Source organism: Brachyistius frenatus, unplaced genomic scaffold (assembly GCF_029030835.1).
Source record: "Brachyistius frenatus isolate BFR_SWC_R1_liver_20210118 unplaced genomic scaffold, ASM2903083v1 Contig_26, whole genome shotgun sequence".
NCBI classification, from domain to species: Eukaryota; Metazoa; Chordata; class Actinopteri; family Embiotocidae; genus Brachyistius; species Brachyistius frenatus.
This window is the reverse complement of record NW_027210625.1, coordinates 3,443,625-3,468,677: the sequence shown is the minus strand read 5'-3', so window position 1 is coordinate 3,468,677 and position 25,053 is coordinate 3,443,625. Positions and strand designations below refer to the sequence as shown.

Sequence of the window (25,053 nt, the reverse complement as noted above, 5' to 3'; positions counted from 1 at the left end):
AATCCCCTGTGATCGAAAAACCACCAACTCCACAGCTGACCGCAGAAAAATGACGTTTGGCCGTTGTGCGCACTGGCGCGGCGCTGCGCTCCTCTTATCTCCTGGATCAAGCGCCTTCCCGCTGCGGACTTTTGCCCCCTGACTTTGACATGAGACGATAAGTCGAACTCCGCCACAGCAGCGCCAACATGTTCTCGCCGAATTCGCCAAAAAGCCCGACCAAGTATGAGTCCAAACCGTCGTCCTCCGGGGAGCAGATCTGCATGGTTGAACGTGGCTGCACCTGTAGTGTCCACTCAGGAGGCGGCAACAGGAGACTCCGTGCGGCTGAGCTGAAGGTACGTGGGCCTCCAGACAGCTGTGGAACATCCACAACTGATTATCCTCTATCAATAGTTTGATTTTTTTTTTGAGCAGAAGATTTAAGTAGATTGTCTTACTTTGAAAGTTTTGTCTTGACCAGAGGTCTTTCAAAGTAACTAGGTACAATTACGCAAGTATTTTAAGGTACCTTTACCTGATAGCTTTATATATCGGACAACATTAAAATGTTATCCAAGAAATACAATACCCCATAAAATATGAAGCTTTGGTTAAAAAATAAACTACCTAAATTAATTATTGATTAGTCAATTTTAAATGAATTAAGCACTTTTTATTCTGAAGTGCTGAGAAGTTTCACTTGTTTAAGCTGTTAAAAATCATTATGCAAAGGGAAACCCTTGTTTAGTCATGTATGCAGCATGTTCAGAGATGTCGGGCAAGTAAAACTTTTGAGTAACTAAAAACAAAACGATGGGAATACATGCGTCAGGCTCCCTCCATGTGTGGCGTTTCATTTGATTGTTATTGCAGTGATTCAGCTCTGCACAAACGTCTTATTGTTAGGAATGGAATTAAATGAAACACTTAACAGAATGTACTCGTGTATCATCGATGCTCCTGTTGCCAAAGCCCGTTGAATGCTCTCATTGTATCTGCTCTGGACAAAAGCCAGAAGGATGTAATGCAATCATGCAAGTCACTAGAAGTAGCAGAAAAGTTGCAGCGTAAGGAAACACGGCGCAGTTTTTCGCTTCCATTATCCAGATTTTCTATATAGATTAATCTGTTCAAAGTCTTGTTATCCAGTGAATTTGTCTTTTAATTTTTTAGTACAAATGTAATGCGCCTGTGACTTTATTCTCATTTGAAGGACTTTGACTTTGGTTGTGAATTTTCTCAGCTGGTTTAAGTAAAGTTATGGGCATTCATTAAAAAGTGTAATTTCTAACAACACACTAGAGGAGTGCTTGTCACCTTTTTTTATTCAAATTATTGGGAAAACCTCTGATTAGAATCACTCTCTACTAATGCTGCATTCAAGTTACTGCAATAATATTGGACATTCTCCATTGCTTGTACCACAGATGTGATTTACAGGTAGATTATATCAGTGGTTTGATTTGATTGGTCCAAACGGTTACCCATCCTTAATAGCTGTTCCACACCTGATTTATCTAAGAACATATTTAGATGCAGCTGCCAAAAGACTAGTCAGGACAGGAAGGTGTGACGGCAGGTGCTCATGATGCAGGTAGGCAGCAGATCACTGTAATAAAGTAATGTTGTTATAGAATATTCCTATACAAATAATATATTAATCTGAAGTTATGCAGGGATCATTAATTATCTTATATGAATGCAAAATGTGCAATTAAGCAAATTAATTTTGATTAGTCACTTTTCTTCCTCAGAAAAATCAATATTTGGCAGTAATTTAGAGACAAATGAACAGTTGAACTCCTTTCTGCAGCAGCCTGATTTGACTCTAATCTATTTAATGTTGAATAAAGTTTAAACATCACAGCAGCATGGTTAATTATGAATGGTCATATTCAGTGTTCAGTTTTTAAATGCCTTTAAATGGTGCACTTAGTAATGAAAGGAGTTCTTTGCATTCCCTTAACTGCTTCATATATTGGATTAAATTCAATTTAACTGTCGTTTTGGAGAAACAGTAAAGCACACAAGGAAATATTTGATCAAAACAGTGACAGTGACTGACTGAGTGCTAAGACTTTAACTCAAACATGGACTCAAGCATAGTTGTCTTCTGCCAGATTGTCTTACTGATTTTTCCAACTCTGTTTTCAGAAAATCGTACCGTGGCTTTCATTTTTTGATGTGCTTCGAGAACAGCATGACTCGATGTTGACGCTGCACCTTAGCTCCAACAGCTCTTCATATGGGTTGACTTTTCTCTTCAGTTCAGTGAGGAGCCTTTAAGCAGAGTCACGCTGGGAGGCTTATGTCAGGGGCCAGTCATGTGGGGTTTTTAGGCCCCAAACTTGCTCTGCTGGGCGGGAACGAAGTCCCCCAGTTTAGATGACATCCTGATGGGGGATTGAACGTGTCTGAGAGTATTTTAACAGTTAGTGATTCAGGCCCACATAGTGCTTGAGAACAGATCACTGTCCCAAAAACTCTTAGGTTTTGCTGACCAAAAGAGCCCGTCCAGCCAGCGTGGATTAAACTGTCCAAACTGCTTTGTAAAACAACAAAGCAGGAATTAAACCTGCCCAAACGTTTGCTTTATTGGTGGACTTGAACTCTTAAAATCGTAATATCTTAAGCACATAGACACCTGTAAATTTGTCTCATCATGTCACGTAAACAGAAAATGTAGCAGGGCTGAAATTAATTTTTAGAAATGCAGAGGTCATGTAACTTTAGTCTGCAGAATCTCCAGGTGGCTTTTATGGACAGAGTTATTTAAGTAGATTGGAAAACGTACTAATCAGTGTCAGGTTTACAGAGGTGAAAAAGGCTGACCTGACAGACTCTGCCTTCATCTTTCCAGGAGAATGGCTCTGACACCGAGAAACAAGGCTTTGACAACCTGGCCTACGAGTATGGCAGCCAGAGTGAGCTCCGCCCTCCACCCAAAACGGCCTCCAGAGCCACTTTTAAGCTCCCGGGACTCACCTCTGAGCAACAGGTCCAGGCCATCAAAACCAGAATCCACGGCCTGAATGGAGTCCTCGTTGTCGGCTGGTCCGTGCCCAACAGTTTGGCCATAGTGGACTATGACACCTCACTTACCACAACCAAAGAGATCACCCTGGAGCTCCAGGCTTTGGGATACAGTGTGGAGTCCACGGTGCAGATTAGCGTGGACGGCATGCACTGCCAGTCCTGTGTGAAGTCCATCGAGGAGCAGATCGGGAAGCTACCAGGCGTTTCACACATTCAGGTGTCTCTTCAGGAGAGTGCAGCCGCGGTTGTATTTCAACCTGTTCTCATTACACAAGAGGAGCTGAGAGATGAGATCGAGGCCATGGGGTTCGATGCCGCTTTATTACCCGACGGCCTGTCTGGAGGAGATTTAAGCTCCTGGCAGAGGGATGTGTTGGATTTAACCACCCAGACTGTAACCATTAGGATTGTAGGGATGACTTGCAACTCGTGCATGCAGTCCATAGAAGGGAGGATCTCTCAGATGCCTGGCGTGCAGTCCATAGTGGTGTCACTGAAGGAGGAAAAGGGAACGATAACCTTTGACCCCAGTTGGACAGGGCCGGAGCAGCTCAGGGCAGCTATCGAGGACATGGGCTTTGATGCATCACTGGACGGTAGGTACCAACGAGAGATGCTCACTCAGTGCAGAGGTTTAAAAACTGTGAAAAAAACTGATGCCAATGCAGTTCCAAGTCTCTACGGTGTGTTTGCACCTCTTTTAGATGCTTTTGTGTCTTTTTGCAGACATTTTGCATGCACTTCGGTTATTTTGCATCTCATTTTAAACAGTTCCATCTCCGGGTTGATCATTTTGCATCTTTTTGTGGTTGTTTTGAATATCTTTGTGATCTATCTGACATGTGTCATTTCTTTCTGGTTGCCCCATGTGTCTATTTCAGCTAACCTTGCATTTCTTTTTTATTCTTTCTTTAACGAGACAATAATCAGACAGATGAGTACAGACACATTTGTTAATAAGAGGAGATTGTTTCATGTGAAAAGTAAACACACATTTCTAGTCAAAGTGAAAGTTAATCATTAATAGGATGAACAGGAAAAACATCATTCCCCAGCGGGACCTCGACTCTTCATTTTCTTTCCGAGAAGAGAAGTTGGTTTTGAGCACACCTAGTGCTGAACTGGTTTTTCAGTTTGCTCAGCTCAACATAGAAAAGCTCCCATTGTCAGATGCCCTTGAAGGACTTATGTTGGTGTCTTTCAAGCAATGCATCCCATCCCACCCATTCAATCTTGTACATGATATTTCGAGATGCTCTCAGGAGGAGAACATTATAATGTGTACATCCGAAGAATCTGTTTTTATCACAGTTCAGAGGTTTGTGAAGTTGAAAAACTTCGGAGCAGAAGTGGCACATGTGCATTTTGTGCACAGATACTTTCATCAAATTCTTGACTGCACAACCTCTGCGGTGCTTCAGGCCTCTAAGCCAACAGGATATTCTCCCCACATTCACCTCACCTCAGTTTCCAGCGGTTACCGTGGAAACCAGACAAAGTATGCTCTCCAGTGCGACTAGAAGGGCTCTCACGCCGGCCGGGGCTTAAATGACAAAAACAGCTTGCCAAGACGTGGAATTAACTCAGGCAGGTTATAAGCAGAGTCAACGCTGAACTGTTACCTCATGTCTACAATTTAGCACATCAATTATAAACTGTATCTGGAACAGGTCAGGTGTCCAAATGGACATGTTTGGTTCAATATTTCTGCTTTACCTGTGTAGTAAGTTACATTTCATACGTTCCCATTTGAGGAGGAAGATTCTGGACTTAAAGTGAAAAATGTAGACTAGGATATATATCCTCTTTGGCTGCCTTTATGCATCTCTAGCTCTGTTCCGCTCTGACGTTGTACTTTATCCTTTTAGGATCTATAAAGAACTCCCTGAGTCATGAGAAGTCCAGGCCTGTAAGCTGTGGAGTTTCTGAACTTTCTGACTCGCAGTCACCCGGCAGGACAGGAGTCAGCAATGGCACAGGATCACAGGCAAACTCTGCAAGCTGTCATCCCAACTCTCCCGAGATGAAAGCACAAAAGTGCTTTATTAGTGTAATGGGAATGACCTGCGCTTCCTGTGTGGCCAACATCGAGAGAAACTTGCTCAAACACAAGGGTGAGTGTGATTAAACAACCTATATGTGTCTATGCAGCATTTACAGCGAGAGCCCCTGATGAATGAATGGTTAATGATTGAGTAAACTGTGTATGTTTGACAGTATTTCAAAACCGCTTTGGGTTCCAGGAATCATCTCCGTGTTGGTGTCACTCATGGCTGGGAAGGCGGAGGTGAAGTATGATTCAAACGTACTGGATGCTGCTGCTGTAACCCAGCTCATAAAGGACCTGGGCTTCGGTGCCAAACTGATAGAAGACAATGCAGTAACACATGGAAAACTGGACCTCACTGTAAGACTGCACAACATTATAGGAAACAGGACTTTATATAAACTCCCCAGAGTAGCAAAACTACCATGTTTTTCCACCCTCTGTCACTTGCAGATAACAGGCATGACATGTGCTTCATGTGTCCACAACATTGAGTCCAAGCTCACCACAACAAAAGGGATCCTTGGAGCCTCAGTAGCCCTGGCAACCAAAAAAGCACAGATACAGTTTGACCCAGAGGTGCTTGGAGCTCGAGATATTATCAAGATCATCCAGGTAATTTTTACAGTCTATTTCAAACATCCGCTCATTTACACCTGTGACGTTATATCTTGTTTGTTGTTTTCTTTATTCCAGAGTCTTGGATTCGAAGCCGGCCTGGTGAAGGCGGGCTTCAAAAACAACCTCGACCACACAGAAGAAATTCAACAGCAAGTATCTGGTTTAAAGTGCTCATTTTATTGAAGGCATGCAAGCTTTCAGACGTCACAAATTTGCATTAAAACCTGTAAAATATGTCCACGCTGCTACTGAACAGAAAGATGTAATTAATGGTGCCTGTGAGAGATTTAATGATTGGCAGAGGTTGTTAAAGGGCTGTTTCTCTGCCTTTTAAAATAATAAACATACATGGAATTGATAGAAATTAGTGCAAAGAGAGCAGATAATGTCACAAGGAAGGGGAAGATGTGTTTCTGTGGTGACACATTCCTGCTGTCCATCCAGGTGGAAGAACTCCTTTCTGCTCAGCCTCATTTTCGGCCTGCCCGTCATGGGCCTCATGATCTACATGATGGTGATGGACAGTCAGCACCAGGAACATGGCGGCTCCATGCCGGAGGAGCAGAACGTGCTGCCTGGCCTCTCCCTCCTCAACCTGGCCTTTTTCTTGCTCTGTACACCTGTGCAGGTGAGGGAAACATGACACAGAGATCATTTAGGGCTTTATTTCACCTGACCGTGTCTTTGCCTTTCTGTCTCTCCCGCCTCAGATCTTTGGAGGCCGATACTTCTACGTCCAGGCGTATCGCTCGTTGAAACACCGCACAGCCAACATGGACGTGTTGATTGTCCTAGCCACCTCTATTGCCTACATCTACTCCTGCGTGGTCCTTGTCGTAGCCATGGCCGAGCGAGCCGGCCAGAGCCCCGTCACCTTTTTTGACACGCCACCTATGCTGTTTGTGTTCATTGCTTTGGGGCGATGGCTGGAGCACATCGCAAAGGTAAAATAAAAGGAGAAAAGAGGTCTCACAGATTCCCACCATGCCGTGCTACTAGTATAGATTTAGATTTTAATTCTTTGCTGGAAACATATTTCCCAACAATTTAACTGTATGTTTACCTGAGAAAATTAGTCACTTTTGTGTGTTCGGGAAACTGAAAGCTGCTGATTTTTTTTTTTTTTGCCTCATTTGTGTGAAATGTGCATTAACAGAACAGTGACAGCCTCGTTTATATTTCTCCAGTGTCTTTCCTTGTCTGCTTTAAGCAGTGCAGTTGTTATTTTTCAGCTGACAGTCCCAAGCTTTTATGGCAGTGTTTTGATGACTCATCAGAGGGCATTTTAACAACCTCAGATATTTTTGTTTGTCATGCCAGGAGATACTGTAGTCAATGATTTACTGCACACCAGCAGATGCTAGATTTTATCCAGAGAATTGCTTCCACAGAAACACAAGTTTACTTGGAGCAGAAATGATCCTAAAGTCTCGTTTGTTGTAGCTCTAATTTAAAACTGCGAACAAATCTGAATTCACTGTGATGTGGTATGGCCAAAGGGTTATATTTAAATTTCAAATACTGCTACGGCATCTTAAAATAATAAATAAAATGGCATTATTGGAGCTACTGTTTGTAAAATTGAAGACCAGACAATATTTCCCATCAGCCTTTGTTCAGCCTTATGACATCAGTATAAACTCGGAAAACTTCAGCTCCATTTGCAGAGGAAGGCTGGCGTCTTCTTCATGTATTGTACGATACAGAAGGCCTAAATGAGGTTTCATTTTGATGCCAAAATCCTGCACTTTGGGCCTTTGAAATAATTAATAGTCAAGTCCAACCAATCAGGAATGCAGTGAGTGTGTGTTGTGTCTACATTTTTAGAGTAAAACGTCCGAAGCTTTGGCCAAATTAATGTCACTTCAAGCAACTGATGCCACCGTGGTCACTCTGGGACCCAACCACTCCATCATCAGGTGATACTACAAACACAATTGTTATGAATCGTCTTTATAGAAGAACAAAACCTCATAAAGTGTAACTTAAAATGTGTTTTTAGTGAGGAGCAGGTGGTGGTGGAGCTGGTGCAGCGGGGCGACATCGTGAAGGTCTTCGCGGGGGGAAAGTTCCCCATCGATGGGAAAGTGATTGAAGGAAGCTCCATGGCCGATGAGTCTTTAATCACAGGTAGGAGGACAAAAGAGTTGCAGTGACTCACTGTATCACCGTGCTGAAGTCTGAGGAAGAAGGTCAGACGGAGCACATTCATGGTTATGCTTTCTGGCTGTAGATTAAGCTTCAGTTTTTCTTTCTCTCTGTCAGGTGAGCCGATGCCCGTTAGCAAGAAGGTGGGCAGTTTGGTGATTGCCGGCTCCATTAACGCTCACGGTGCTCTTCTGGTGGAGGCCACTCACGTCGGTGCAGAAACAACTCTGTGTCAAATAGTCAGACTGGTGGAAGAAGCACAAACCTCCAAGGTAAGAGCCACAAAAACACAAACCATAAAATCACTCACATGTACCTTGTAAGTGAAGAACAGTGCAGGAATCATTTCAAGATTTTTACAAATGAAAACACTGCAAAACATTTGCATTAGTCTTTTAATACCTCGTACGTTAAAACCAGCAAGTTATTGAAATTTGAAATTAAGTTTCAGACATTTTTTTAGTACACTTTTGCACCTACGAGGAATAAGACAGTTGACAAAGCACTGACTATTGGAGCGTCCTTTTAAAGAAAATGAGTTTTTTTTTTTTAATATCACTGATCTTATTTTCCCTCCTCTGGTTTGCTCAGGCTCCCATCCAGCAGTTTGCAGACAGACTCAGCGGGTACTTTGTGCCCTTCATAGTTCTCGTGTCCCTGTTGACTCTTGTGGCCTGGCTGGCGATTGGGTTTGTCAACTTTGACATTGTGAAGGAGAACTTCCCGGTAGGTGTGCACAAAAATGTTTTCATCTGTGAACAAAAGTAGTTTCATAACATGAGCATTGTGACACCGCTGTGATGATCCGCTCTCCACCTCACAGGGTTACAACCAGAACATCTCCAAGGCGGAAGTCATCGTCCGCTTCGCCTTCCAGGCATCCATCACAGTGCTGTCCATCGCCTGCCCCTGCTCTCTGGGGCTGGCAACCCCGACGGCTGTCATGGTGGGCACAGGAGTTGGAGCGCAGAACGGGATCCTCATTAAAGGAGGCGAGCCGCTGGAGATGGCCCATAAGGTGATGCACTTTACATCCTGCTTCTGACTTCTGATGACTTCTTGCTTTACACCTAACAGTCTTTATAAAGCAGGGAGAGAAAATACACACATTAAGCTCATAAATGTCCATGAATGGCAAAACAAAATGATATGGAATAAGGGTACATTAATAGTTCATTGTTATTGTACGTTGTACATGCAGCTGCTCTTCCTGCACCTGAAGTACTTAAAACACGCTAATATGTTCATTATTGGATTGTCAACCCGTTGATTTATCAGCTGTTGAACACTCACTGATACTGAAACTAAACCATAGTGACACCATTGTGTGACCTATGTGGTTCCACCAGTCAAAACAGCTCCACAAAATACTTGAGTCATGACCTGACTGATTCAGTGTGTCTGTGTTGCCATTACAGTCAGGAAAACAAAGTGCTGGTATGTGGACGTGCAGCATACCACCCTCAAGATGCAAGTGATACTTCTTAATCTTCTTACTTCATGCAGGATAAATGACCAGTTGTTTTTGCCCCACACTGACAGATCTCACAGAGATCCTCCTCCTGGGCACCTCAGTGTCACTCTGCAGTCAAAAATTCCATTATTGTCTCTTTAATATCAAATTTGTTTCTCTTCTGATTAACTAGTGACACCGTGTGGCATAAGATGTTACTACTTGACTACATCAACGTACCTCGCACACTTCTTTTATCTTGTAATCCAGCAGGAGGTCTCAGGTCTCCTGGACGTGTGCTGTCTGCTCAGAATGAGAACTTTTCTGCTTGAGGCAAAAACCGAAGTTGAAATCTTTCATCTCCACAGGTTGTACTGGATGTACTGAGAGAGAGAGAGAGCAGCAGCACACTTTGTGCAAACTTTGAGTATAAAATGTGACTCATGGCCCAGACAAACCTTTTATCATTCTGGACAGACAGTTGCACATCTGTGAAGATGACCATGAATAAGAAACTATGATAAAATAACACAGATTTCTGTGTGTCTTCTTGCTTCTCTGCTTCCTCAGATCGATTTGGTGATGTTCGATAAGACCGGCACGATTACAAACGGCGTGCCGCAGGTGACTCGAGTGTTGGTGTTGTGGGAAATGGCCCGTATGCCCCTGAGGAAGATCCTGGCGGTGGTCGGCACAGCGGAGACCAGCAGCGAGCACCCGCTGGGCATGGCGGTCGCCAAACACTGCAAAGAGGTGAGAAGCTTGTTTACAGATATTTATAGTGCGTGTGTTTTTACGCTCTATAAATCTTTACAGACCTTGTATCCAAATGAAATGAGTGTGCATTTGGCAGGAGCTCGGCTCTGATGTCCTGGGCTACTGCCAGGACTTCCAGGCGGTGCCCGGCTGTGGGATCAGCTGCCGGGTGTCCAGCGTGGAGCATCTGCTGCTGCAGCAGAGTGACGAGAGTTTCCTGCTGCCGGGAGCAACCACTGACGGAAGCAGCCTGCTCTCCACCGGGGCGGCCACTTCTGCAGGTCAGTCGCCTGCCGTGAGCTCCCTATAAAGATGAATGTGTGCTGGGTCACTGCTATCAGATGAGTTTTATTACACAAAACCAGAGATGAAAGATATCCATCATGTAAACTCCAATTATAAATCTATGAGAAATACTTTAATCAATCAGGAGTTTATCCTGAACACTTCAAATCAAAGTTTTGATTTCGGACTAACTTCCTGATGTCATTGTTTTTATCACATGTCTGTGCCTCTAGCTGAGGGCCAGTCTTACTCTGTCCTGATTGGGAACAGAGAGTGGATGAGGAGGAACGGCCACCACATTGGAGCAGACGTTGATGCGGCCATGTCGAGCCATGAAACCAAAGGCCAAACAGCCATACTGGTGGCCATAGACGGTGAGAATTAACCGAACCATGTTCTCCTTCTCCGGTCTTTACAGGCCATATTTGAACTTCATAGTATGTTTTGTGTGTGTTTCTTTGTAGGAGTTTTGTGTGCCATGTTTGCAATTGCAGACACAGTAAAAGCAGAGTCGGCGTTAGCGGTGCATACACTAAACAGCATGGGCATCGAGGTGGTCATGATAACAGGAGACAACAGACGCACAGCCAAAGCCATAGCAGCACAGGTAAGTAACACACATTTATAAAGGGTCACCTGAATATATGACATGAAATCAGAGTTTTTGTTTGCCTGCAGGTGGGGATCAGGAAGGTGTTTGCAGAGGTGCTGCCATCACACAAGGTGGCCAAAGTGCAGGAGCTACAGGAACAAGGTCTGCGAGTGGCCATGGTGGGAGACGGCGTCAACGACTCGCCCGCCCTCGCCCGTGCCGATGTCGGCATCGCCATCGGCACGGGCACCGACGTGGCCATCGAGGCGGCCGACATCGTCCTTATCCGAGTAGGTGGCTGACAGTCACTGTAGAGATAGCTGACATCTTTAAACGGTCTGACCTGAAGGGTTTCCCTCTCTGCAGAACGACCTGCTGGATGTGGTGGCGAGTGTCGAGCTGTCGAAGAAGACGGTGCGCAGGATAAGAATCAACTTTGTCTTCGCCCTCATCTACAACCTTCTGGGAATACCAGTCGCTGCAGGTGAGGGCTGCTTGTACGCCACTTCCTCTTTGTAAATTTAAAGCTTCAAATCCTGAGAGCTTTGCAAAGACAGAATCATTTGAAAAGTTCTTATTCTAAATATCTAAACGTCTCCTGAAGCAGTAAAAGAATCCAGTTTCCAACTTGAAACTGCAAGTGTGATGATTTGTTTCTTGTGGATGACTCTCCTCTGTTGCTTGCAGGTGTGTTTATGCCCGTCGGCTTGGTGCTGCAACCCTGGATGGGCTCGGGTGCGATGGCCGCCTCGTCTGTTTCAGTGGTTCTTTCCTCTTTACTGCTGAAAATGTGAGTCTGTATTGATTCCCATCATTTATTTTTATATTAGGGATTATTCACTCCACTACGAGGGTGAATCAAAAAGTTCAGAGACTGCACCTCTTCAACATGAACAGTGTGCAGCACAGGGAGATGCATTGAGCCGGGGAAAGCTACAAGTTTTGTTACTTGGTCAACATCAACGTGTGAGTTACACATGTTTTTGTGACTACGGGTCCAAAAGCAATCTGCAAAAACATTTAAATTTTTTCGTAAGAAAGTGCACTCAGCTTATTCGTAAGGCCTCAAAAATGCAAATAATTTGTGTGGGTGAGAAGCATTAGTGTAAACAAAAACTCCACAGGGCACCTTTAACTTGTCTCGTAAACAATAGAAGGAGCAAACATAAAGATGATTTCAGTAATTCATATTTAGAACATAAATCCATCCTGTAAGGAACATCTATAAGAGCTGTTTGTCATTGTCCTGTATTTTTCCCTCCCTCAAATATCAAATGACTTTCCCCCCTTGCTTGAATTCAGAGGTTAGTACAATGACTACGTGGTTCTTTCAGGTATAAGAAGACATCAGTGGAGCTGTACGAGGTGCGTGCGAGAGGCCAAATGAGGAGCCTTCACTCGTCTCAGATCAGCACACATCCGGGTTTGGACGGCCGGCGGCGCAGCCCTGCTCTCCCCAACGCAACTCGGGAACAATTCAGCCAGAGCGGCGCTGCACCTTCCGCCCTTTCCAGCCAGGGCACGTCCATTAACGCCTCCCAGGAGCCCGACCGCTACTCCCTCCTGGACAACCAGCCTGCAGACCTAAACGTCTAGTAAAGGGAAGATAGGAACTCAGTGTCTGCCTGGTTCTCATGTTTACGAATTTAGTAAAGCTCTTTGTATAAGATTTCTTTGTATTTATGTAAATATTGTGGACAGAAACTAATGAACTGAACAGACAACGAAACAATCCCTTTCCTCGTCCTGAAGCCTCGTACCATTTTGCATCACTGGTAAAAGGAGCCACGTAGATTCAAGTTGGCACACACTGTAAAACAAGTTTGCTTGTGTGTCTCGCAAATCCAAAAAGGCTGCTGTACAAATGTACTTTTACAATATCTATAACTCGAAGTAAAGTTACTGTGCACATTTTCTGTTTGGTGGAGGCTGTCAGTCGGTCGGGCAGGTTATGAATAATGCATGTGTTGATAGGGAAAAATCATTTTCTGTGTAAAAATCCACCCGTCCGTTTCATCTGATTTTGTGCTTTGATTGATTTGCTTTGATCCCAAATGCACAGCTGCCAGTCAGTCTGAGAAATATCTTTTCACGTTGCTATGTTTTTATATTCTTCTTCTTCTTCCAGGTTAAATATAGAAGCGAAGAAGAAGAAGAAGTGGATTTCTTCTGGGTTTTTCTCCACTTGTATTTCAAGCCGTGCCAGGGAAGATTAATGAAGTGCATTAGTCAAATGACCTCATACACGGTTTCTATAGTTATCCACAAAGAATGACTTTCACATTTTGTTGAGCCTCCTCACGACTGCACAGAAACAGAGACCTAAGGGTTATAAATTAGTCTCGTCTCACACTCATACCACATAATGGGCTATTTTTTATGGCAGTTTAACACCCATTGGCACAAAAAGCACAGGTGAAAGCTGGGATACTTCATAGTAACACATCATTAATGTTATTAATTACACCTGCTGAGACGAGCACTAATTGTATCCCTGTTATACTGACTTACGCTTCAGAAACACAGCTCACAGTCACATAAATATACCTAAACTGCTTTGCTCCTCTTTTATTTTATGCTCCTTTAATATTTAATCAATCTGTTATGTTGTCTGTAAAAATATCTTGACAGATTTATTTCCCTCTGATGTGAAAAGCAGCGATGGAAAAGATACTTTGATCGTTTGCTAAAGGAAAAGCACCAGTACAACAAAACAAAAACTCCATTATTACTAAATTTACTTCAAGTCAAAGTATTTGTTTTGCAGAAAATATTTTTTCTGTTGTAGCTGGTCAAGGTGGTGCTACTTTTAGCTAATAGATGGTACCAAACTAAGGGTCAGGGCCCCTTCAAAAGGTTGCAAGTTAAATCTGAGTGGTCTTTAGATAAAAAAAAAAAGTTCAGCTTTTTACACTTTTTCCATAACTTTGCTTTTTGTAAAATATTGTCCTCAAAGAGTTACATGAACATAACAAGACTTTTTTTGTATTTGTACAACTCTGTTTTATTGTAAAGGGTGACAGCAAAAATCCCTTTATTGGGCATGACCTTTTTGATGTTTCAATGTTTTGTTTCCTAAGATTTCTTGAAGTTTTGGTTTAATATTTGTAGCACCAGCTTGTGTTTTAGTGGGTAAATACTTTTTCTGGATGTGAAGTGATGATTATCGTTCTTACCTGAGTGGATTTGCTGCGCAAATGTTTGTCTTTTGTAGCATCCGCAGACTATCAGTAGCATCTCCTCTCTCACTGTTATAATCTTTTATCTGTTCATTTAATAGTGTGTCAAAATGTATTTTACGTTTAGCAGCATCAGCCTGGGGAGTTGTCTGCTTGCTCAGCTATGCATCTGTAATCGTGCCAGGTTTAAGGCGATACACTAAAGCCTGCGGCTGAGTGCATTTTTAGGTCGCCGAAATACTCACTGACACAGTCCGCTGGTCTTGGAGGAATACAAAGGCGTTCAACAATGCCCTCTGACAGACAGTGGGAAGGTGTTAACCTCATTTATTTATTTATTTCATGTTTTTTCTCATGTTAAAGAGGAGGAAACACATTGGTAAAGATCTGTGGTCCGTGTCTTTGACTTTGAAGATCCTCAAAAGGTCTTTTCAGCAGGCAAATCCCAAGAAGAGACAGTTTAAAGATAGGTTGTCCAATGCAGCTGTAGGAGTGGTATGCATGTGCATGAGCAGTTTTTCATGGAAGTTATCTTGATTTTTGTTTGATTTTACACTAAAGGTTATATTTACCTTGTCATGATGGAATTACCCAGAGGAGGGCAGTACGTTTTCCTCACTTACAGGTTTAAGAAAGGGTTTACACACCTGACACAGGAAACCCCCGGGTGACGGATTTTCTCCAAAGACAGTCCACTCAACCAGAGGAGCAACGGAGGAGGAGAAGCTCCATCCAACGGCCCCTGAGGGACCAAACATCTCACTCCTGCACAGGTACACTCGGCTGTGAAAGAACAGTTTTGAACTTTTTCTCCTGCAGATAAAAACAAGCTCTTTGTTGGATTGAGGAGCTGCAGCAGCTCCTGATAAATGACCTCCCCAGCCACCGGTTAGAATGGGGCTGCTGAGGCCATAGGCTGGTCCAGCTTTATATCTTTGTGCTGAATGTTAATGAAACTGCTTCAAAAACCTTAGTAGAAGTAAACAAAAACCTTTTTATCTGCTGTGAAATTTATTACAAAAAGTGTATTTTTGCAAGAATAGCTGGAGCATTTCATCATTTTGGGATTTAGATTCTGATGGAAATAAAAGTTCCGCAGGCGCTTCAAGCGAAGAGTCAATACCAACTAATACTTATATTTACATTACTGTTTGTACGTGCATTAAACAACCAAGATATTCTGAAATCTAATCTGAAATTATACAATATGGGACCTTTAGTGTGTACAACAATGGAAAATAACAATAATGAATAGAGGAGTGATATAATAAACTTATTTAATTTCACCCCAATAACACAGCTTTGTTCAAACACAAGTTTTGTTAAATGACCATATGTTAAACATTCAAGTGAAACATTAATTATTGCACAGTCAATTTTGTTAAATACAGGTTGCAGCTTCAGGGCATAAATATCTCTCTCATTCTGTCTCTTCTGCAGATGTTTGAACCTTGAACAGTGATCCGTGAAGGTGCATCGTCACGCATCAGCTCTGACCGATAAAGGTGAAGAGTGTGTGTGTGTGTGTGTGTGTGAGTGAGAATGAACAATTTAAGAAGTCAGTGTGACAGAGATGCATTTATTTTCTGATAGCATGGCTGAGCAGATTTTCAAACGAACTTAAATTAATATGGATAAATTTGGGTGTTATTCCATTTTGGACACAGCTTTCTTGTCAGGTAACCTTCTCCTTAATGTTTATGCTCCCAGATGAGAATTAAAGCGTGATACTAGTCTCCTGCTGAACAGATGTTCCAGCGCTAAAAGCGTGTTTTAACACATGCGACACTTTCCTCCTAAGTGAACTTTAAATGATGTGACAGCTGCTTTGGACGTTCAGCAGCTGCTCATTTGACGCTTCTAAAGGTGTCATACTTGAACTTTTTCACCTCAGAGGCAAAATGATTTTATTTATTGTGAATTTTTCATCTCAGGTTCTCCAGTGGCGCACCGTGTGATGCTCAGTGAAGCCTGTGCACAAGGTAGCACAAACCTCTTCTGGGTCACGTTAACAATAAATAACAGGACTTTAAATTGGAACTTTTGGTTTGCCGTGACCACTTCAAGGGGTATTAGTTGAGACATTATGTTCCAATGTGCTGACTTCATGAACTGAAATGTGGATTACTTTGGTTGTGTTGTAAACTCACCAGTACAAGGATCAAACTAATGACCTTTGCAACTTTATCTGAGCTAACAGGCCTGTTTCTATTTAACCAAATTTGATACATAATCGAACAGGTTATTTTAAGAATCAGACACCTTGTCCACTCGGCCACATGTGTCCTCTCCTTGGGCTTCAATTGGTCCACAGATCACCAGATGGATGGAGACACAGACCTGCCAATAAAAAGTCAGGGGCTCATTTATTAGAGTGCGGATTTTAACAAAGATTTAATTCAAGCATACATTTCTCTGATGCAGCGTTTTCTGGGTTAACCTGGTGTTTAAAGACCCAAATTCACTGCAGGAATATCAGAGTCTGGCGCTGCTCCACTGAGGATTGTTTCTAGTCTTTGCACCCTAATGGGCGTTGACATTGGGTTGCTGCCTTTAACTAATCGGCATTCACCACAATATGTTGTGCACCAAAACTTGACTGTCCCCATCCTTGTTGGAATCATCTTAACACCATCACACCTCTGATTGCTCTGCTTTCCAGAGTGGCTGAGCAGACTTTAATGAGAACAGGGTTTACAAATTATAATCACAACCAGTGAGCAACAGTCGAGCAAAAGGCTAGTTCTGGTTCGCCTCAGGATCACCTTAGGATCCTCCAGGGGGCACTCTTTGCATATTGTATCATGTGTGACCATGTGGCCTAATGGATAAGGCGTCTGACTTCGGATCAGAAGATTGAGGGTTCAAGTCCCTTCATGGTTAGAACTTATGTGTTTAATGCAAAATCTCAAATGAATAAGCATCTTGAAAGTAACATTTAACTCCTGCAAAACTTGAGAACATTGTGGTTGTTTTCTCCACATAAATAAATAAATTTCACACATGCCACTTCCTCTCATGTGCTGAGCAAGCTTTCTACCAGTTTAGCTGATTCTCCTCCACCTGAGAGCCTGAAAGGTAGTCACGCCTGACTGAACATCCAAAATGAAGCTATATTGTCATTCTTTCCATATCAGTACAATGCAGGAAAACGTGTTGTTCTCAGATTTCAGAAGTAAGCCAGCTCAGATGGTCAAAGAATTCATAAAAAACAACAACTAAATAAATGAATTCACCTTGAAAAGACTTGCTACAGATAGTGAAAAGGGAGAAACTGAAGCCACGATGCATAAACATCCATCTCTTGACAGTTTCTATTTCAGTGAAAGTCATTGTTTACATGTGGAGACGCAAGGTGAGTGGTAGACCTGCAGGTAATCTGCAAACACGGACAAAATTTTCAGTAAATCTCCATAAACAAGTCCTGCTCTCCCTTTTTGAACCTGGCAACATTTAAATCAAATGACACGGCGATGGATTTCAACAGGACTTAAAATTGATTTGCTTTGTAATCCTGTTACTTTTCCTGACAACCCAACATTATTGACAGACAACAGTCAATCAGATCATTTGGAGCAGCGGAGGATGGAGGATTCACCGTTCCCTGATGATAAATTAACTTTTCCTTTTGCTTTGAATGGTTCGTTTTTATCGAGTTTAAGTCTTATTTTCAATGTGGATAAAAAAAAAGGTTGTCAACAAATATTTATTGTATTTCAGTGGAGGCTCCTGTGCACAAACTGCAGCTGCAAAATAAGCCTAAATTGCATAACCAGTGTCAAACAAGCAGGGGTCCCTAAGTCATGAGTGCTGTTAGAGATGGAGCAACACAGAGAATACACAGACAAGGTTTTAGAACATTTTTCCATCTGTTGAATAATAGCTACCATCCTGTTTCACTCAGGTGATGTTTTAGCTGAAGTTCAGGGGATTTAACAAAGAAAAAAGGTTACACAGCGATGCAGTGGTTCAGGTTATAAGAGTGGAAGAAAGCTATTGTCTTCTGCAGATGTTTTTCCAGAAGTGCCACCTCTGAAGTCACACTTCGAGAGACACACTGACCTCAGCTGTATGCGGCTAATTAACAGTATTCACATCATTATGATGTGCGCCACAGCCCTCGGGACTTGTAGGACAAAGTAATGTGGACTGTAATTAAGGTGACTGTTTGACAGCAGGGATGGGTCGAGGTTTAGAGACTACAAGGTCAGCATTAGACTTGATTCAAAATATATGAAGTGTTATGTGCTGGCAGGAAGATGGAAGGCCTAATTGTTTGTCCCGCGAACTGCCATACTGTCCAGATAGCACAAACAGATGAATCAAGTAATTGAAGTGATTATATAAATGGATACTGTAATTAGCGAGCAGCTCTGAAATACCCTCCACAATGGCTCATTAGATTTATGGACTTCAACTGTTAGTGGGATGAAACTATTTTGGGGTTGCGAGACACGTATTAATATTCTGCCTCATCCAGATCTATGAAGTTGAAGATGCATGGCTTCCATATTTGGAGCTTTGGGTATTTTTCATGGTAGTCTGTGTGGAATGTGTTGTGGCTGCAGATGAGTTGAGAAAAGGATTCTGTGAGAGCTTTAAGTCTGCGACTGGCTGGAGGCTGTGACAACAAGGACCATAAAATAACAGAATCTCTTCCTCCGTCAGACATTCATCACTTCACTGATACAATTTGTAGACTTCCTGAGGGAGAAGAAGGAGAGGAGAAGTCTGATAGAGCTTCATTATATTGTCCAGAAATGAAAACAATAAATAAATGCAGCATTTTGTTGTGATAAGAAGCAGTGAAACAGGCTGAGATGCTCTGAGACCCTTTAAGGGGCAGCAGGTCATAAAGCTGCTCTTATCAACATTGAGTTTTAAGATTTATTCTAAATTAAAGTAGATAACGCTACTAAATGAAGAGACCGTCATCCCAGACACATTCTGACATTTGTGGCTGCAGGTTTTGTGCTCTGTCTGGAGCAGAAGAGGAAATAGTGAGAGGTTGTCCGCAGAGAGAGAAGGTTGTGGGGGTCGATGTTAGACTTTGAACCCCAGTTTGCTTCCCATTTCCAGCCGTTGGTGCATTTAACCACAGCAGTGTTAGATGTCGTTTCATGCCTTTAAGCTGTAACAGTTTTGAAAGGCGCTGATATTCAAGATGTCAGATTTGAAGGAAGTTACAGAAATGTATTTTATAGTTTAATTTGGAGGACTTGTGACAGTGTTTCCATCCAACTGTTTTAATGCAGTTTGTGCATTTAAAAGATTTAAAACATTGGAAAGAGAAGCAGTGTTTGGCTTGGCTGAGGTGGAAAATTTGTATATATGAGAACAAAATGCAACTAAGTACAAATCAATTTTATATTTCCATCATGTTTTCCAGGTGTTGTTTCACTGTTTGAGATAATAGCCTCATCTTACTGCACACTCTTCTTTTGCAGAGGTTGAATGGCAAATTCAATAATCTTTAAACTGGGTTGAAACTTTGCAATCAGTTGGATGGAAACTTGTGAATGGGCTCTGCTTTGCCCAAATTAAATCCAGGTGTCAGGAACGACAGAAAGTGAGTGATCTGTTCACAGGTCGTTGACCAAAACTGCTGCAGGACGTTTTTTTTCACCACAAAGGAGAAGAGTGAGTCTCCATATTGAATACAGATCACATATTAGTGTTTGTACATTGTAGCTGTTGTGTCATCTTAAATTGTCATATTGGGACCCCACAAAAGTATCTTACACTCATGTGAGTGCAGTTTATAAAAACCTATAAGGTCTATTCAATATCTGACACATCAAATTGAATCTTCTGTGACAGGCATTGATTATTTTCACCCTCAAAAGTGACAAAGGTATTACCTTTTGAAGCAAAACATTAAGTGTCGCAGTGTGAAATTTAATTTCAGGCTGTGTCACTAAATCTATACAACAAATTTATATCTTTTATTGATCATTAATTGTACAAACTCTTTACCTAAGAGGGAAACATACATTAGTTTTGACATGGATTTACAAGTATTACAGCGAAATATTCCACTTTTTCTTCTTTCTCTTCTACGCCCGACAAAAGTCCCCATCAGGATTTATGAAGTAAATCATAAAATTGTAAACAAATTTAAACCCAGACACTCTTCTGCATGTCTCTCCTCTGAAGCGGTGGGGATGATTTTTCAGGGAGCTCGTTTCACTGAACTCAGACTGACACTAAAGTGTGTCACACAAAGAGTGTCTCAGCTTCGCCTCTCGTGGTGGCTGAACTCCTTAAACCACATCGTGATATGAGAAAAACTGTTTCTGCAAAGTTTACCTTTGAGATGCTTTTATGCATTATACAGAACATTAGAGTGAAAATAAATGATCTGCCACCTCCTGTTATCACGGGAGGGAAACAAACATAGACGGCTGAAACCTGTAAATATGAACTGTTTTTCATTCTAGTTTTATTCTGGACTTTTAACTTTTAAGCCAGCAGTTGTTGATGATGATGATAATGATAATATTGATATTTTAAAACCTCCTCCTAATGACATTGTGCCTTGTGACGGGTACATCACTCGCTGCACAGCTGTCACTTCTCTTGTTCCTTTTATGCAGTTATTGGTTTACTTTCATTTGTATTCAGCGGTGCACTTTGATCCATACTCATTGATCCAGTTTCATCTAAAACACACTGCTCGCAGTGTCGTAGTCCTTGCTGATGTGGGAGGTGCTGGGCAGCGACTTGAGGTACTCCATGTGCCTCCTGGCGTCCTCCTGGTTGTGTTTGATGTAGTAAATGATGTAAGCGGTCACCATGGAGAACCAGCAGAACATGGCCACAAACATGGCTACGTCCGTCGTCTTGTGGTGGAAGTTGCAAAAGTTGATCCCAGAGTCCAGGACCTGGATCACCGGTTGTCCCACGTACTCCTCCTGTACCGACGTGTAGCAGCTGACCTCGTTCACCGTCTCGGGGTCAAGCCGCAGCTCTCTCAGCACCTCCTGCAAAGAGCACTCGCAGTGCCAGGGGTTGTGGGAGAGGCGGATGCGGGCGTGCAGCTTGGCGAAGGTGTCCTTTGGGAGGCTGCTGAGGTGGTTGTTTGAAAGATCCAAGGTCCGAAGGCCTTCTGAAACTCCTTGAAAGGAACCGACCTCCACGCTCTCAAGGGCATTGTGAGATAAGTCCAGCTCCCTGAGGCGGTGGAGGTCTGTGAAGGCCTCCTTTGGAATGTGTCTGATCCGGTTGGACGAGAGCAGTAGAACCACGGTGTCCTTGGGCAGGTTCGGCGGGATGTCCTCCAGGTTGCGCGAGGTGCACTGCACCACCATGCCGTTCCTGTCTGTGCAGTGACAGATCTTAGGGCAAGCATGTGCAGTCAAAGTGATAGACAGGAGCAGCAATGTTCCCAAAAACAATAGAGAAGCAGAGGAAGGAGGCTTTACGGATGACCTGCACCTTCGAGAGGCCCCCATTAGCGGCGTTGAGACTGAAATCACTGTTGCTGGTGAGGGTGTGGTGCTTTAGGTGAGACATGAAATACAATCAAGGAAGTCCAGTTTGAGTGAAATCCGTCACTTTGAAGCCTTAGCAGTTCATGATACAGAGAGACAAGACTTCATGGCAATTATTTTATCTTCTGTTGCGATGATTTCCAGGTTATCAGCAGGAATACTTAGACAGGAATTAACCACAAACGCGCGCTTGCCAACGCAGCTCTCTGCCAGATGAACTTGCATTGCGGCCAAAGTTGTCGGACTGGCCTCGTTAAAATAAATGAAGGTTCCAGCAAATTATTTGGTGCCATTCTGGTTCATCATTTACCTTGACAGTTATGCAAAACCACAACCTGATCCAACTCAAAAGAGGGCACATGTCCAAAAGTTTGCGTACTTGCTAAATGAGATGTCAAAGTGCAACGCAGCTGACATAATCCTCCGAGGTGAGAGGGGGACAGATTTTGACAGGCCAGGTCATGAGCGTGAATCCAGGGTGGGAGGGCACGTCTTCTCAGCTGTGAGACAAAAAGATGGAGAGAAGAAATGTGAGACAGAGAAAACCGCAAACTTCTCCTTTGTTTGCCTCTGAGTCCGGATCAATTCTCGTCCTATCCTCTTGCAGTCCCTTTTCAGTAAGAGTTCTACAGTATTGCCTCGTCCCAGACTGCCTCCTCCTTGGAGGGGGAAGTGAGTAAAGGTCAACATTATCATAATAATAGCATGTTTCTACAGCACGGGTCCCTAACTAAAAAGTTTTCCCTGTGAGAAAATGATAAGCCATTTAACAAGGTGTGGGCTCATCAATATGCAGCAGATGAACTTTGAAAACAGAGATTTGTGATTAAATAAAATGTCTGTAGTCTGTAAGATTACCACTGATGTATGTGAGAGCAGTGAAGGTCAAGATGCAAATTAAAACCAGACAGGTCACAGTGCATTTGTATGGGTGATAACAGTCCAAAGAACAGTTGATAAGCAGCGTTTTGTTGGAGATGATGAATGTCAAACAAGCTGCTCCAAAATTGTTTCCAATTTCTCTGCTACTTTTTCAATAATACTAATATTGATAAGCTAAATGTCCCAGGAACTCTGGCACTGTTTGAAAATTATGGGAATATTAACAGCTATGCAGAGGCAACATATGTCCATAAGTCCTTAAAGAATATTTTCGGAATATTATTTGGGTTATTGGAGAAGAAAAAAGGATGTTATGATTGTAAATGTACTTATTTTAGGAATAATTTGGAGATAAACTCACCAGACTTCAAACAATTTTTCAATTAACTGCAATTAAGTTATTTTTAATCAAAAACCAAGTGGTCCTATCTTTACTTTTTGTTGTAAATATTAATATTTGCTTGATAAATTGCGCGATTTTGCACTCTTATTTGACAAAACGACACATTCAGGCTCTGGAAACACATATAATCGATTAATGTCAAATATAATGAACAGATTAATCGATAATGAAAATTAAAAAAAACAGTAACCTTAAGGATATTATAAGCATATCTTAAACAGCATTTTCTCACAAACAAATGATAAATATTTGCGTAAATTACGTGGTGATAAACTAATTTGGAAATAAACAATACAGATATAAGCTAATTAGGGCTCATTAATTGATCCCTTTAGCTGAACTCCCTCCTGCTAATAAACAAATGCGTAAAAGTGAGTTTATCTTGTTTATTTGAGTCGGCACCTACCTGACAGCTTCACTCAGTCCGGCTCAGATCTCTGTGCAGTAAACGAGGGGAATTATTTTGTTTGGCGAGACATCGGGGAATAAATAACCGCCTCATCCTTCATCCAAAAACTGGTACCGGTCCGGTGCACAAAATGCAGCCACTTCGGGACTCGGGATCCAGCTGTTTAACTGCGACCTCCAATCGGCACAGCTTTGCAGCAGCGGTGCGTCTGCCAGTGTGTGTGTGTGTGTGTGTGTGTGCGTGTGTGTGCGCGCGCGTGTGTGGATGTGGATGTGCGCAAAGACGCAGCGGTGAAGTTGCACCGCTGGGGTCCCGGTTCTTCCTCTCAGTCTGTTAAAAGGATCCTTGCTGCACCCGTGAGTCACCGGGAAAATTGCTACCATTAAATGTAATGGCTGATCCCAACAGAGAGACTCATGACAGGGCGTGATTTCCGCACAGTTTGCCGGTACAGCACTTTTATTCCCCCCAGTTATATGGTTTTGTAACATTAGTTTGCTGTTGTTGTTGTTGTTTTTTATCATGAAGTTAAATATGAGTCATTTATATGCCAAGAAAACTTTGTGTAAACTTTAGTGATTTTTTTTTTTTTATGGATATTCATTCTGGTATCTAAAAGACTAAATGATTGGCTGAGTTCTTGAAAATTAATTTTTGTCACTGCCCCATTGTATCACCTGCAGTATCTGTTCGTTCCCCTGCACCCACTGATGTATCAAATTTAAATTTCATGCTCACTTGCACTCCTGAATGACATTTAAACCTCTCGTCTACCTGCTGTTCTTTTTACGTCCCTTTGCACATGTAATTTGATTTATTTTTTCATTCCTGCCTGTACTCGTTAGATGCACTAAAAGGGAGTTAATGTGTTGTGCAAAAGAAGCACAACAATGAACACTTGTAGCAGCAGGGGGACGTTCCTACGTTCAAATTTAATTTGAGTTTTTCTAAAAGATAGTGGAGGTCCCTGAACTTCATTTTGGTAAGCTCCCGCCGTCCTCTTGTGCTCTGTCTGTGCCTGATTGTTTGGCCTGCGTGTCATACTCTGTCACTCTTCATAAACATTGATTACGATTGCCCTGTCCTGATGGAGGACTTCAATACTGAGCTTGTCACACCTGCTGTGACAAAAGACCTTTTGAAGGTAGTCCCAGCTGTGACTGCTGCGACGCAAAGCCCACCTGAATGCAGTCAAAGCATCTGTATGATTAAATGGCAGCCATGTGCAGAGTTCAGCCCTGTCAATTTTGCTGAGAGGCAGAATCATTGATTACATTGACGAGTGAAGCATTTTAGTGTACTTGAGTTTGCTCTTCTGTGGCGGCAGCCAAAATCACACGGCGCACTTGTAAATGTTTCAACAGCTCAACACCAGCTTTTTCTTGCTCCTGGGTAATCAGGGTGATGGATTTACTTCACATTCGCTGTTCACGTGTCGTGCAACTTGCCAGGCCATTTGTTTCACATCCTTACTGATGTTGTTGGACTGCTGGCAAAATTCCTGCATGGCATCCCATCATAAATATATCCAAACTCCTCCCCAAGATCACAATGATATGGACCCGAGCCAAATGAAGTGAAACTTTGTCGCATCAGCAATATAGACTGAGTGATGCTGTATTAACAAAATTCATGAGACATGTTTTTCATATAAGCAATGAACAGATCACTCTGAACAAAAACATGATTTTGACATCATCTGCATTGCCTGTCTGATTTGTTAGAGATGACATTGTGAAGTGACTCCCTGAAAGCAGCGCTGTGCTG

At 42.5% G+C, this 25,053-nt stretch overlaps 2 protein-coding genes and 1 non-coding gene across 4 annotated transcripts; 2 read left to right on the top strand and 1 right to left on the bottom strand.

Annotated features, from left to right (window-relative positions):
- The first annotated feature begins 79 nt into the window (after positions 1-79).
- Positions 80-17,007, top strand: atp7b (ATPase copper transporting beta). 2 transcript variants are annotated; one of them, XR_011310899.1, is made up of 23 exons: positions 80-338; positions 2,843-3,614; positions 4,887-5,132; positions 5,262-5,425; positions 5,519-5,680; positions 5,762-5,835; positions 6,131-6,314; positions 6,397-6,630; positions 7,514-7,605; positions 7,689-7,816; positions 7,952-8,106; positions 8,426-8,560; positions 8,658-8,852; positions 9,858-10,040; positions 10,141-10,324; positions 10,562-10,702; positions 10,793-10,935; positions 11,007-11,210; positions 11,287-11,404; positions 11,608-11,710; positions 12,255-14,872; positions 15,540-15,604; positions 16,034-17,007. XR_011310899.1 is itself a non-coding variant. In XM_069698325.1 (21 exons), exons 1-21 carry the CDS (start codon positions 189-191, stop codon positions 12,514-12,516), a joined length of 4,029 nt encoding a protein of 1,342 aa, XP_069554426.1. In that variant the 5' UTR covers positions 80-188; the 3' UTR covers positions 12,517-14,979. The 2 variants fall into 2 exon arrangements, 1 of the variants encoding a protein (XP_069554426.1); XM_069698325.1 differs by lacking the exons at positions 15,540-15,604; positions 16,034-17,007 and having other exon boundaries at positions 12,255-14,979.
- On the top strand, positions 16,910-16,982 carry trnar-ucg (transfer RNA arginine (anticodon UCG)). Its single transcript has one exon. It is a non-coding gene; the product is annotated as a tRNA-Arg (tRNA).
- A 3,619-nt stretch (positions 17,008-20,626) lies between the features above and the next one.
- Positions 20,627-21,553, bottom strand: LOC138620714 (leucine-rich repeat-containing protein 3-like). The gene has a single exon (XM_069698120.1). It carries the CDS (start codon positions 21,551-21,553, stop codon positions 20,762-20,764), a length of 792 nt encoding a protein of 263 aa, XP_069554221.1. The 3' UTR covers positions 20,627-20,761.
- Between the last annotated feature and the right edge of the window lie 3,500 nt (positions 21,554-25,053).

Bases quoted from the DNA above. Each gene is read 5' to 3' on its own strand.
- LOC138620714 (XM_069698120.1), bottom strand. From the start codon at position 21,553: ATGGGGGCCTCTCGAAGGTGCAGGTCATCCGTAAAGCCTCCTTCCTCT.
- atp7b (XM_069698325.1), top strand. From the start codon at position 189: ATGTTCTCGCCGAATTCGCCAAAAAGCCCGACCAAGTATGAGTCCAAA. The intron at 339-2,842 runs GTACGTGGGCCT...TCATCTTTCCAG, and splicing joins TCCGTGCGGCTGAGCTGAAG to GAGAATGGCTCTGACACCGA. The intron at 7,606-7,688 runs GTGATACTACAA...ATGTGTTTTTAG, and splicing joins CCCAACCACTCCATCATCAG to TGAGGAGCAGGTGGTGGTGG.